General features: G+C 49.8%; 1 protein-coding gene across 1 annotated transcript in view; it reads left to right on the top strand.

The window, feature by feature from the left end:
- The first annotated feature begins 28 nt into the window (after positions 1–28).
- Positions 29–14,913, top strand: part of TOX4 (TOX high mobility group box family member 4) — a 27,819-nt gene continuing 12,934 nt past the window's right edge. Inside the window, exons 1-5 of the mRNA XM_084806324.1 lie at positions 29–147; positions 8,257–8,325; positions 9,276–9,518; positions 11,221–11,481; positions 13,569–13,850. Coding sequence (XP_084662450.1) covers positions 142–147; positions 8,257–8,325; positions 9,276–9,518; positions 11,221–11,481; positions 13,569–13,850 — 861 coding nt within the window. The 5' untranslated portion in view covers positions 29–141. The remainder of the gene's footprint in view (positions 148–8,256; positions 8,326–9,275; positions 9,519–11,220; positions 11,482–13,568; positions 13,851–14,913) is intronic.

The following is a 14,913-nucleotide window of genomic DNA, read 5'->3' on the forward strand; positions in this document are numbered from 1 at the left end:
GACGCAGGGTACCGGCCCTGGGTTGGGTGGGCGGAAGAGGTTTCCGGCTCCGGGAGCGGCGCTGGGGGAAGAAAGAAGCGGGGAGGGGGAGAGTGCGGCGGGGCCTCCCCCTCTCGTCGCCGAGGGCGCTGCGCGGCGGCCATGGAGGTGAGAGGCGAAGCGCGGCGCGGCGGGTATGGGGGCCCGCGCCTTTACACGGGAGCGGGCGAGGGGCCCCACGGAGCGGCTGCGAGAAGGGGCATGGGATGGGCTGAGCCCCCGGCGGCTCCCAGGCCCCCCTCCCCGCTTGGAGAAGCGCCCTCGGGAGCAGGGGAGCCTCTCCAGCGGCTTCCTCCAGCCGGCGCCCTCCGCAGAGGTGCTGGACTGCAGCTCCCATCATCCCCGGCCAGCGCGGCGCCAAAGGTTGCAGCTCGACACAGCTGGGGAAAGCTGGCCGAAAGGGTTAGAGGGGCCAGCGGCGGTTCTGCTGGGCCGAAGCCGGCTTCCCTTCTGTGGCCCACATCCCCTTGGCCATCGCCACTCTCGCAGACCAAAAGTGAATTCGTTTCTTTGGCAAAGGAATATACTGCTCCAGGGAAGAGTACCAAAGGGGCCAACAGTGTAAAAAAAAAATAAAAAATGCAGTGTAACGTATGGAATGCCCAAAAGATGGACATGGGCCTTTCTGATCTCCCCATTTATTGATTGATTGATTGATTGCATTTATATCCTGCCTCTTTTCCTCTTGCGAGGAACCCAAGGCGGCTTACATTCTCCTTCTCTCCATTTTATCCTAACAACAACAACAATCCTGTGAGGTAGGTTGGGCTGAGAGTCTGTGACTGGCCCAAAGTCACCCAGTGAGCTTCCATGGCCAAGTGGGGACTAGAACCCAGATCTCCTGGTTCCCAGTCCAGCACTCTCACCACTACACCATGCTGGCTCTCCTTCTCCCCTTCCTTCCTTCCCCGATGATCCTTCTTCTCAAGACTAGTTCTGAAGAGCTCTCCTAGTCAGACCAGTCCATTGTCTAATCCAGCACCCTGTTCTTCGCAGCGGCCGACTACCCCAAGGGAGCCAAGCAAGGTGCGAATGCAATAGCTCCACCCCTCCAGTTGCCCACCCCCCCAGTTGCATTTGGAAGTGTCCTGCCTCTGGACTTGGAGGTACCATTTAGCTTTCGTGGTTAATAGCCATGAGTAGACCCGTCCTCCGTGCATGTATCCCAGAGCGGGGATATAAAACAGTGGGGTGGTTGAGGAAGGAGAAATGCAGGCTTGAGGAAATGAAAGGAGAACTGTGTAGTGGATGCTGGCGAAGAGCCGCAAGACGCCATTTAGCTGGAGGGAGTGGGGGGAGTGCAGAAAAGTGGCTAAGAGGCATAATACAGAGGATGGAGAAGATCGTGTCCGGAATGGAGTGGGGATAACTGAGATTTATTGGGGTGCAGTATTGGAGAGGGGATCCTGGATGGGAATGGTGTTCATAGAGCAAAACGTGGACAAGTAAGGGTGTAGCACGCCTTGTGGGGGTGCCCATGTATATTGGAGTGGGGGTGAGAGTTTTATGAGGAAGTAGGATAATACCTATAGAGCAGTGGTCTCCAAGCGTTTTTTGATCATGCACTCCTATCAGTAAATGTTTTTTGATCACGCACCCCCAATATATGTATATTTGTTTATAAATGATATACATGCACTATTGTGCTAATATATTATGTACATTATAAAATATACACAAAAATAGAAATGAAAAAAGGATGTGATAAAGATGACACAAACAAACCCCTTTTTGCTGTCACTGAAACCCCTTTTTGCTCTCACTGAAAAAATTATTGTTAATAATATTTTTTAGTGAGAGCAATGTCATAGAATAGTAGGGTTGGAAGGGGCCTATAAGACCACCGCGTCCAACCCCCTGCTCAGTGCAGGAGTCCAAGTCAAAGCGTCCCTGACAGGTGGCTGTCCAGCTTCATCTTGAATGTCTCCAGTGTGGGAGAGCCCACTACCTCCCTTGGTAACTGAATGTGACTGAACAGGCTTCATTATTTTTGAAAATCTTGGTTTAACACTTTGTGATACAGAGATTCAAAGCTCTCGTTCTAAGTTCAGTTTATTTCGATACTTGGTTTTAATGGCTGTCGTAGTTGAAAAAGGCACCTCACAAAGATACGTAGATCCAAATGGAAGAAGTGCATCTTTGGCTGCGCTCTTTGTTTGGAAGGTTTTTAAACAGGTTAAAAAATTATATTTCCCGCATTTTTTAAGTGTGCAGATTTGACAGTTTTTATAAGTGACATACTTGCATTGTTTTTGGCAACAAAATCACGTCCCGATGGAAACATTTCCAAACATCCATTTTCAAAATGCGCTCTCCGTAGCATAAGTTTCTTTAGAAAATCAGTTACTTTCTCACTCATTAAAACGTCACCTTTACCTTGAAGAGACAGATGGTGGGCAATGTTGTGTTCCTTCCAGTGCCTCCTGAAGACACTGTTATTTCGGGAAGCCTTCCTTGAGTGACCAGCTGCGGTTTATTAAAGCCGGTCTTATTGGAACTTGTTTCTTTTAAAGTGTTTTAATTGTTTGGACATGGTATTTCACTCTTTTATCCTTGCCGTTCACCACTCTGAAATCTTTTTATGTGGAGTGGTATATAAGTATTGTGTAAATAAAAAAAAACATACATAAATTAAGTGTGTTTATTTTTTCAAAATATCTTCTAGGTAGCATACTTCTGACAGCCACTTGTCATCACAGAAAAGGTCAGCAAATTTGGAACAAATTTGCTCTCCTTTGGCAGGACGGCAGGTGCTCCCGTGCCACAGCCAAGCAAGCAACTGCACTTTCCTCTGATGTGCCTGGCAGAGACTGGCACTGTGGCCGTAGCAGAGGCAGGATAGGACTGGAGCCCAGAGTGAAATGTCATGGAGCTTCCCTCTCGGCTCCCGTCCCATCCTGCTGCCGCCATCACTGCACACAATGGCAGCTTGCTGGGGCAGCAGGAGGCTGCTCCATTATCAGGTGGCCTGCACACCGCAATGGATCGTCTCGTGCACACCCCACTTTGGAGACCACTTCTATAGAGTTCCCTCGGGTGCATAAAGATGAAACTTGAATCCCTAGATGGGTTTTGCTTAGACAGTTTGAGGCTCATGCTTGGAGTGGGAGTAGGCTGGCTAATGTCCTCAGTTAACCTCAGGAGGAAAGCCCTTACCTTAAAATGGAAACCGTGGTTTCTTTTTCACTGTGGGCATTTTTTTCATTGCAATGCTAATAAAATTAGGCTGAAATTGCTCATGGGGTGTTTTCCAAGATGGGAGATGCAGGACAGAATTAAAGGAAGTATTCCACACAGCCCAGAGTTAAACCGTGGAATTTGCTTCCACAAGGTGTAGTGATGGCCACCAATTTGGATGGCTTTAAAAGGGAATTAGACAAATTCATGGAGGAGAAGCTATCCATGGCTACTCATCCTGATGGCTATATGCTGCCCCCAGTACTGGAGGGAGTATGCCTATGTACACCAGTCATGGGGGAGCATGGGCGGGAGGGTGCTGTTGCACTCATGTCCTGCTTGTGGGTTTCCCGTTGGGCAGCTGGTTGGCCACTGTGTGAAGAGAATGCTGGACTAGGTGGTCCTTTGGTCTGATCAAGCATGGCTCTTCTTGCGTTCTTTGAAAATCGCTAGAAAGAGCCCGACATGCATGAAATTGGCCATGCAAATGGTTCTGTAAGAGTCTGCAGTCTTCTTCCTTTGCATCCAACTTTGGCTTAAAAACTTGTGTCCCTTTTCCTCACCCTCTCTCCCTCAAAAAATCTTCCTTTCAGGAATAAATAAATGTTCCAACTGGAGATAAATTGTTGGGTGGATTATACTTGTTGTGTGGATTATACTTGTTGTGTTCGTTGGTTGAATGCCATTTGTTCATACCTGTTCACCCTAGAGCCAGGAAAGAATGTCACCCACACCAGAATAGATTTGGGTAGCAACTAATCTTGCATGTGGTGTTTCTCCATTTGGTTTGTTCTGTCATCCCACTTCGGGCGCTTTGGGCTGGTGTCCATGTAACGACAGCCCATGGGCTGTCGGGGATGAGCAGGAGGGAGCGGGCAGCGTGGGCTAACCGCTTTGTTGTTTAGCCCCTAAACAACCCAACGCTCTGGGTTCAGACGTCGCGCTTGGCAACCTACAGCTTGGCCAATCTCTCCCGGTTGTGCACGACAGCCTGTAGGTTGTTCAACTTCTCAGCTGTGGTTACGTGCAAACCAGGTCACTTTGTTCACTTGTACATCCTCCTTTGTTTACATTTGTTCAGATTGCATGCCTTGAACTTTGTGTGATGTGTTCTGCTGTGTGTGTGTGTGTGTGTGGAGGGGGGGAGTTTGATCCTATAAACTTTGGGCCCTTCCAACTCTGCGATCCCACAGAAAACCGTATTGCTCCTCTATGTCTCATCCAGCACTGCTCATGGTATTCTGGGAGGTCGTTGACCTGCATGATGTATGTGGGTCTTACTACACCAAAGCAGGCTAAATTGCCTTTTCTTCTTTTTACTTTTCCAAACTATGTCAGGTTGTGATGTCCTTGTCCATCAATATGGGTAAGGCGGCTTGGAGGCAGGCTACATCCAAGGAGCTCCCTGGAGCATATGTCTGAGTGGAGGTCAAAGTGCTACCCAACTCGTGCTTTTTGCAAAGTGGCTCAGGGTAAAATGGTGACTGCCCATGAAAACTGACTATGGTCTGTTCTATTCTTTGCCTTTTCTTGCTGGAGAAGAGTTGTAACCTATTGAGCTGTGTACAGAAGGCTGTGAAGTGGCCGGAAGGCTCAGCAAGTTCTGAAATCGCATTTGTCTTTGGCTGTGTGTGTGTGGTTGTTCAGAGACACTGAATAGGGCTAGACAGACGTATGGTCCCAATGTCGATTCTTACCTTCCAATTCATGCCCTCTTATGCCCTGCCCATGATAAGGAGTTGGGTATCTCCTTGTGTGGTTGCAGTGCACCTTCTCTCATTCCCGTTAATGATGTGGGTACCCAGGAGTTTGGAACATCAAGGCAGATCCCTATTCTTTTCAACAGGATGGGACGGACCTTGAACTGAAAATGCTAGAATCCCTTTCTGAGTCTCTCTCCATTCATCTGTCCTGTTTTGGTATGGGGAACATGAACCTACAAATCTGCCTTGTACTGAATCAGACCATAGGTCTGTTTATCTAGCCCGATGGCTACCAGTCACCTGTCAGGGTTTCAGACAGAAGATTTTCCCATCATCTTCAATCTGATGCTTTTTAACTGGAGATTCTGGGGGTTGAACCATCAGCATGCAAAGCATGTGCTCGACTGCTGAGCTTTGACCCCTCCAAAAACATGGAACTGTGTCATCATGTACTCTGTCCTTGCCTATAAAGCCGTATCCCTGAAGCTGCAGGAGCAATGACTGCCCACAAAAGAAAAGAGAGTGATTCAGCATGTGTGATGATTGCGCTGAACAATTTGCTCACCATTTTGTGTGTTTCCCACGGATAGCATCACTTCGTGTCGCTGTTCTGTAAAGTGTGAACCTGTCTTTACTTCACAAGAGGTGAACTTAGAGGATGTCTTCAAGAGGAAAAGAACACCTTCCCCATATCCATTAACTTATTTCACTCTCCGATTTGGTTCGTGAGTATGTAAATCAACCTTCCCCAAACGAGTAATCCAACAAATATGGAGGGCACAACTCCCAGAATCCCCCAGCTAGTCATGGCTGGCTGGGGGATTCTGGGAGTTGTGTCCTCCATATTTGTTGGGACTACCAGGTTGGGGAAGGCTGATTAAGCAATTCCAGGATTGACACAATTTTTTTGGTAAATATTTATTATACCTATAGTCCACTCTTGTACGTTGCTGTTTATGGAAGAGAGTTATGGCAGCTGCTTGGAACATAATCTAGTGCTGGGCAGAAAGTAGATCTTCAAATACTTTGGATTTCGACTCCCGGTGTTCCAGACTGTTGGCCGTGCTGGTAGGGAATTCTGGGAGTTGAAGTCCAAAATGTCAAGAGATCTAGCATCTTCCCACCTTTGATCTAGTACATGGAACAACACCACTTTGCTGTCGCTGCACTGTATAATCTCTTAACGTAGTTCCCAGCTTGCTCTTACATGGGCCGGTGGCAATGGGTCACCCCCCCCATGAAAGGGACCCATGAGGGCCACCTATCCTTTGATTCCACATGGTGCATGCAGCGTCAGATGCCCCTGGAGCCTGTTATTAATGATAATTGATTGGTGGTTCAGAGTAGCGGTTTGATAGCGGGGCATGCTGGGTGTTGTGGTCCAACACATCTTGGAGGGTACCACGTTGGGGAAGGTGGCGATAGCCTGGGTTGCTAAGCTTCTGTTCTCCCCACCTTGGTAAGACTACCAGCCTCTTACTGCTGTGCTTTTAGCAGTTACTCGTTCTGCAGACGTGTGCAGGTGAAAATGCTGATCTCGCTGCTGCGAGAAGCTCCATGCGCCGATTCCTGCACCACAGACAGCAGGTTAAAGGTGCACCTGAAGTTTCATCGTTTGCTTTTCTTGGCGGTTGGCCACGCTCCGCTTTGGACCTCTGAGGTCTGAGCTTGGTTTACTCGTAAAATGGGGCAGCCATATCCAATTCCTCCCCACTGATCCTTGGGCAAGTGGGAAGGAGACTGATGCAGAAGGGACGTTTCAAAGTCTTTGTTCCCACCTCCTTCCAGAGTGTTCCTATGCTGTGAAGTTGCTACCTGCCCACCCAAGCTCTTCAGCTGGGGCAAAGTCGCACAAAGATCTGTGATGGGGGATACATGTTATGGGGCAGTAACAGCTGCTGTACGTAGGTCCGATATAGCTGATTGGTAGCCTTCGGGGACTTGACTGATAATGTCTTCATTTTTGACATTTTTGCTGAGTGACACAAAGAGAGTGATTTAGAAAGTAGCATTACTCACAGTGGGTCAGTGTTGTATAGAGTTTAGGGCAAGTATAGGCAAGGTGGTGCTCGCCAGATGTTCTGGACTACATGTACCCCAAGCCCAAGCCAGCATGGCCAATGGTTAGGGATTCCAGGAGTTGTAGTTCCTAGCACTGGAGGCCACCAGGTTGCCTATCCCTGTGTTAGAGTGGCGGACTAGAGCTGGAGAGACCTGGATTCCAATTCTCCTCGGCCACGAAGCTTATTAAGCACCCCTGGGCCAATCGCTGTCTCTACCTACCTTGCAAGGTGGTTGTGACAATGAAAGATGGCAGTGGGAGAGCCATGTCTGAGTGCTTTGGAAGGAAGGGCAAGATAACACAGCAGAATACATGGCTCAGGACCGCAGTACCTGATGGAGCGCCTCTCCCGGCATGAACCCACCTGTACACTGCACTCATTGTCTAAGGCCCTCATCCAGGTGCCTCCTCCGAGGAAAGCTCAGAAGGGAGAGGGCCTTCTTGGTGGTGTCCCCCCAGTTTTGGAGTGATCTCCTGATGAGGCCCGCTTGGCACCAACATTGTTATTTTTGGGGTGCCAGGTTAAGACCTTTCTCTTCTCTCAGGCATTCGGCAGCATGTGATGAGGTTTTAATCAGGTCCTGGATTTGTTTTATTGTTTGTTCAAAATTGTTTTAGATATATGTGTCTCTGTGTGTGGTGTGTTTCTATGTTTGTATGTAAATGGATTTTATAATGTATTCTTAAGGTTTCAAGCTTTGTAAACTACCCAGAGAGCTTTGGCTAAATGTAATAAATGAAATGAAAAAATGTAATGACCAAAACAAGATTTGGTCAGATGTCCTGAATAATTTGCTGTGGAGGTGGTGATCAGAACTGTGGAGGAAAACGAAGAATCCTAACCGCTAGACTACCAGGGAGTCCCCATCAGTACTGTGAGCCTCTCCAAAGCAACATATACAACTTCCTTATATAGTGAAAGCATGCATAGTGTAAGCAGACAATCACATGTCACATTTCCTGAGTTATCAACAGCCTGTACCATGTATGTCTGTCTTTGGCAGACGCTCTAACTCTGCTCATCATCTTTGCACGTACGCATCTTTCTGAGGCACACAGTCAGACATTTCAGTGTCACCCGGGGCCTGCTGCTCACAAGCCCCACTTTGTTACTCTCCCACAGAACTGACTACTTTAAATATTCTTGATGTGTGAGTGTGACTGCTCTGTGGATTTGTCTGGCTATATTTGCTTCGTCAGGCGCCCATCTTCGTGGCGGCCGTACACAATAAGGCAATAGAAGTGGATTGCTAACGTTTTCCCTTCTCTCCTAAGTTCCCTGGAGGAAATGAGAATTACCTGGCTATTACCGGGACGGCCCACCCCTTCCTGTCAGGGGCGGAGGTGAGATCATGGGGGCTGCTTGCATGGGCGGTGGGAGGGACGGGTGGTGGTGGGGACATGATGGGGATATGCTGAATGTCAGGCATCAATCGGGTTTGCCAGCCATAGCTCTGGGGAGAGTTTGCCATCCGTAGTTCAGTGGTAGAGCAGAGGCTTTGTAGGCAGAACGGCCCCGGTCAGTCCCTGGGAGATGAAGTAGGATGGTTTGAAATAAGAAAAGGAGTCTAGGCAAGATGTTGATTCTTACTATAGCTATTCTTGCTGACCATGACAACCCATCTTTACCGCATTCTTGAGTACTGGAGTGAATTTGTGTGTACAGTGGCTGATAGCTAAGTTTATAGAGTTCATGTAGTGAGGGAGCAATATGAAGCCCCAAATATCGCCAAGGGTTAGTAATCCACACAAAAAAGTTTATTTTCTAGATTTGCTTGTGTAACTGCAACGAGATTGGCATTAATCATCTCTGACTTAGGATAGTTTGCTTTGCACCCAGAGATTTGCCCCAAATCATCAAACAGTGAGATTATTTCTGGTAGTGCTGATCCTGGATTTGTTATGTAGAGGGTCATATCCACTGTATGTCCAGTATGACCAACACGTATGCCTTGAATACACAGGTTAGCATGAAAAGCAGTGGCAAGAGGTTCAACAGCTAAGGCATATGGTCAAGGAGGAGAAAATGGACAAACTTGCCTTGGACCCCTCTGTACCTGAAAAGTCCTTGAATTGTTATGAGTAACAGACACAAATGCTTGAGAACTTTGATAATTAGATGTGATAGCCTTAAAAAATCAGGTGATGGGGAAAGATCCGTCTCAGCCTGAGAGCTGCTGTGGGCCACTGTAGACAATCGTGGGCTAGCTGGACAATGCCTCCCCTGGTTTGGGACAAATTCTGAGGTTTCTGTGTCTGTATTAAAGCCTATTCCCTCTCCCTGCCATGCTCAGACCTTCCACACGCCGAGCCTGGGGGACGAAGAGTTCGAGATCCCACCCATCGCGCTGGACGCCGACCCCTCCCTGGCCGTTTCTGACGTGGTTGGCCACTTTGAGGACCTGGGTGACCCCGTGACTGCCCCGGACGCCACTTTCTCAGCCCAGTATGGGGTGCAGGCGCTTGACATCCCCGTGGGCATTAGCCACGGACTCATGGAGCAAGGGGGCGGGCTGCTGAGTGGCGGGCTGGCCATGGTGAGTCCAGTGGGTTTTGTGGTGCTCCGGGAAGTGGCATAAGGGCAGGGGGAGGGGCTGTGCTTCAGGAGTGGATTGTGTCTGCAGCAATCCGTATAGCACTGCTGATATAAGGAGCATGTTGCCGTTCAGGCCAACTCTGGTTTATGGGCAACTCTCTGTCAGCCTGCCACTCGCTGGTACTCTTGAAGGGAGCCTTTTTACCCAGTGGTGTGCTACATTTTTGACCCTGAGATCCAAGAGAAGAGAAGGGATTACCTTGCTAGCACTATTGAAGGAATCCCTTCCTTACCTCTCACAGTTTGGAGATAAGGGAAGGGCTTCCCTTGCTAGCGCTAGCTATGGGACATCTGGGGGTTCTCTTGCTAGCACCAGCAAGGGAATCCTTTCCTTATCTCTCATGAGGGATCGGAGATAAGGGATTCCCTTGGTAGCACAGAAAACCCCGGGCAGAACCACTGCAGTTTTTCCAGTAGCGGTGGCAGGTGCAGCGCGGGTCCTGTCGGCTGCCAGAAACGGCTTGGGAGGCCACCCTTTGTGCCCCCTTGTTCTGGCCTGAGGCAAACTGGCTCCATACTTACCTGTCATGAATGGTCACTGACCCCTCAGATCTGGTTCTGGACAGACAGAGAAAATGCTGGGAACTCCCGAGCCGTTCCACCAATGGGAAGTCTTTGTGCTGCTCCGAGTTATGTGATTGGCTTGGATTGTAAGCTAGCTTCCTATCGGTGCTCGCCACTGTCCTTGCCTCTCTCCACCAAGTCAGTATCTGGGATAATGCAGCTTCCTGTGTCGCAAATCGTACTTGCAAGAAAGATTGCGGAATGTGTTTCTGTTGAAGCTATTTGATGAGTATGTGCTGCGCTGCTAAACATTCTCTGAAGTGCTCTTGCCTTGTTTGACATTTAGCTTTTTTAAAAAAAAATAACATGTTGAGATCAGTTCATATACAGACTTGTCCAATAATGGTTGAGCTCCTAGATGCGGAATGGGATCCTGCGAATACACAAGAATACTCCTTGAGCAGCATGAAACGAAGGGAGTCCCCTTACAGTTTCTGGAGCTCAGTGCAAGCGAGACACGAACCCGCTTCTCCCTCGAGCCCTCTGGCGCACACAAAGGGGTGGACCGAGAGCAGTGCCAGCTCTAGGTTTGGGAAGGTCCTTGGGCAAGACCCCCTGAATGAGCCCTTCCACCAGTGAGCCCGCCTTCTCCTCGCCATTGCACCAGCTGCACCTCCTCCTCTTTCTCCTCATTGCTCCCACTGGCTTCCTCCAGAGGCAGAGAACCAGGGGGTGGCATCCCCTGCTCCTCTTTCTCACCACCACGGTTGCTTCGGCCAGAGCGAGAGACAGGTGAACAAGCAGGTTGCAGTGGTGAAGAGGAGGAACGAGTCCAGGGTGCTGTTGTCAGCCAGCCCCTCCTGGGATGAGGGCCCTCGATAGGTGCCTGACCTTGCCTACACGCTGGCCCTGGGTGAGAGGTGTAGTTCTGAAACCTCAGTGTAAATGAAATGAAAGAAGCAGCGCAAGGGGGGTCTTGCTGTGTTGTTTTTGTGCTTAACGCCTCCAAGGTCAAAGGTAGCATAAGCTGCTGGACGTCCTTGCCAGAGGGCCAGGCCAGCACATGGATTTCTAGATACTTGCCTTCATGTGACCATCTGTGTGACCTGTTGTGTTCCCTCCCCACCCACCCATTACAGGACTTGGATCACCCCATGGGGACTCAGTACAGCGCCAACCCGCCTGTCACCATTGACGTCTCCATGACGGACATCAGCTCTGGCCTCATGGGGCACGGGCAGCTGACCACCATCGACCAGTCAGAGAGCTCCCAGCTGGGCCTCAGCCTGGGGGGTGGCGCCATCCTGCCCCCCGCCGCCCAGTCACCTGAGGAGCGGCTCTCGCCCACCCCCTCACCTGCTAGCTCCATGCACGAGGAGGAGACGGAAGAGATCAGGCGGGTGAGTCTCGGAGCGGTTTACGCCGGGGGTTTCTTGAAGCTGCTGCTGGCTGGATTGCTGACACCTAGAGCAGACGTGTGGAGATACAGGGCGCCATTTATTTAGTCCTTTACTGTGTTTTTATCCCGTGTTTCAGACCATTGTCTCCCAAAGTGGCTCACATCAATACCAAGAGACAGAGAGACAGACCCTGCTTACAAACTACAATAACAAGACATGCAGGGGGAAGGGCAGGGGAGGGAAAAGGTAGAGGAGGGACCTCAGCTTTCCAAGGCCAGAACAAGGCGGTGAGCTATAAGTGGGCATTTAAATACACTTTGGGTTGGTTTGATCTTCCGTTGCTGGTGTACTGAGCCCACTGTCTCTCAAACAGGGATTCAAAATACAGGGTTGTTCTCCAGATTATGGAGAGCATGTCTGTAAAGCACCAGTGTTACTTATTTATGTGATTTATTTAAAATATTTCTTGGCTGCTTTTCAGGGCAGAAGCCCTCCCAAGGCAGCTTAAAAACAATAAAATACATAAAAACAGTTAAAATATTAAAAGTGATAAAACAAAAACAATAAAAACATAAAAGCCAACAATTAAAACCAATAATGATGCTAACAGCAGCAACAGCAGCAGTAGCAGTCATATCAATAGACCGCCAAGGCAAAATAATATGTTTTCAAGGCCTTCTTAAAAGTCTGCAATTACGGAGCATGGCAGACCTCCAATGGCAGCTTGTTTCAAAGGTGTGGGGCCACTGCAGAGAAGGCCCTGTCATGTGTGTTCACCCACCTGACTTCTCTCACAGGGCAAATGAGAAGGGCTTCTCTTTCCGATCTTAAAGTGCGGGCAGGCAGATATGGGTGAAGGTGTTCCTTCAAGTAACTTGGTTCCAAACCATTTAAGGCTATAAAGGTCAAAAACCAGTACTTTGAATTGGGCTTGGAAACGTACCAGTAACCACTGCAGCTGGCACAGTATAGGCGTTACATGATCGAATTGCCTCGCCCACACCAATACTCGGGTGGCCGCATTCTGCACAAGCTGGAGTTTCTGAACCGTATTCATAGGCAGCCCCACGTATAGCGCATTACAGTAGTCCAGCCTGGATGTGACTAGTGCGTGGACAACTGAGACAGCCCTATCTGTCCTCTCCAGATAGGGCTGCAGTTGGCGTACCAGTCTAAGCTGGTAAAAAGCACTCCTGGACACAGCAGCCACCTGGGCTTCCCCAGTTAGCTCAGAGTCCAGGAGGACTCCCAAACTGCGCACTTGGTCTTTTAGGGGGAGTGTTATAGGAGTGTCAGGCTGGGGAGATGGACGTCCAGCTCCCTGTTCATCCATGAAGCTCGCTGGGTGACCTTGGAGCAAGACACTCTCTGCTTACCCAACCTCACAGGGTTGTTGTTGGATAAAAGGCAGCGTGGGGTAGAGACAAGCTGGGCTACCTTGATCTTCTTGGGATGAAGAACAAACGAAAAATGAGCCAGCTATATAGATGCTTCTCCCCAGGTCAGGCGGGGAACCTGTATGCCCCCAGCAGTTGTGAGGCTGTTCTCTCCGATCATCCCAGGCTGGCTGAGTCCACACTGATCTAAGTATTATGGAGTGTTTTTCAGTCGGTTCATTAAAAATGCGCACGCAAACTACATGTGTTCACACATCATGACTTCCTGGGGGCCACTGAGTGAATTCTGTCCGTTTACTGACTGCCCCATGGGGGCACTCTGCTGTTTGGTTTTGAGGTTATTTCCCAGGACCTCTGCTGCTTTTCTGAAAGTAAGGCACTGCATGCTCTCTCTCTCTCTCCAAATCCTCTTTTCCTTTTCACTTATTGTTCGTGACAAAACGGCTGGCTTCCCCTCTTCTATGCTCTGGGTAGGCCATTTCCTGTCAGCTACTTTTAAACCTGCCAGTCTGGCCTTAGTTGCCTTTTGTCCTTCTGATTTCGCTGCGTTACACCCATTGCTGGCATCCATGGCAGGACCTTGGTGCGAGCAAGCAGTGTGCGAATCCCTCCCCTCTTACCCTGGGCTGAGCCGCCGTGGGTCTCAGTGCCATGGGGCCCTTTCTGACACTGCCCCTCTTTGACCCGCAGCAAGTTTCCGTCGCCAAGCCAGCTGTGACGCCTTCGGTGGTGGCACCCGCGCCAGTGCCCCCGCCTGTGGTGGTGCTGGATGCGGGGAAGAAGCCGAAGCCAGCCAAGAAACAGAAGAAGAAGAAAGACCCCAACGAGCCCCAGAAGCCTGTCTCGGCCTATGCCCTCTTCTTCCGCGACACCCAGGCGGCCATCAAGGGGCAGAACCCCAAAGCCACCTTCGGCGAGGTCTCCAAGATCGTCGCCTCCATGTGGGACAGCTTGGGGGAAGAGCAGAAGCAAGTACGTGCTGGCGGGGCGGGGCGGGGTTGGAGGGAGGAAGCCTGAGCTGGGGTGGAGAAAGAGGCTGAATGTGCAAGGAGGTCTCGGGATCCCCTAGTAGATCTTTGCGATTTGCAGTCGGTCGGTAATTGTGTAACGCCAGCAGCAACAAAATGACCCTCCGCAAAGTATACTGCTCAATGTGAAGAAAGCTTAGGGTAACCAGGAGAGGATTTTTGTGAGGAAGGACCGTGAGCAGCATTCATTTCTGGGACTCGAAACAAATTCCTGGCCTCCAAATTCTTGAATTTGAAGTGTATGCCTTTGTACCAGGCTCATGTTGGGGGATTTTGGGGTTCCAGTAACCCCCTGCCCAGGTAGATTCTTCATACCTGATGTCTGCCCACCCCTGTTCTACAGCAGTCTTCCACAACCCAGTGCCCACAAGGTGTGTTGGACTGCAAGTCCCATCATTCTCAGCCAGGAGTTCATCACATCTAGAGAACACGAGGGTTGGGGAAGCTTGGTCAGTGACTCCCTTAAGGTCTCAGGCCGAGGGAGTTTTCCCAACCCTGCTCCCTCCAGTGTTTCTAGCTGGGATTGCAGGGAATCGAACTTGGGACCTTCCGCATGCCAAGCGTATGCCTTCCTCCTTGCTGCATGGGAGAAGGAAGCAGTGACTTGGGGTAGGCTCAGTTTCTGTACTGGCCCCTCTGGCTTATCGCCATGGCTACAGATATTCTGTGCTTCAGGAAGAGAGTGTGTGTGTGTTGGAGGGGGGGAGAATTTTGCTTTGAGGTAACCCTGCATCTGCAGTCTTGATAAGATAGAAACCTGGTTTGCACGATCACCGCAGCCTACTGTGGCTTTTTAAGCTACGGTAGGTTGTGGTGCATGCGGTCGGCCATTTTGAATATTGAACCCCCAGTGGGGGGTTGCCATGGTTTCTCGTGTTGTCTGAACCCAGGCAGCTGGTATTGTTTGAGGGTTAAATCCTCAACCCTACAACAGGCCATGGGCTATATGAGGGTTGTTTAACCCTCAAACAACCCCTGTCACCTGCGTTCAGATGACACGACAAACC

This window comes from Heloderma suspectum, chromosome 6 (assembly GCF_057233095.1).
Source record: "Heloderma suspectum isolate Gila_16-S chromosome 6, 16-S_ref, whole genome shotgun sequence".
Lineage (NCBI taxonomy): Eukaryota > Metazoa > Chordata > Lepidosauria > Squamata > Helodermatidae > Heloderma > Heloderma suspectum.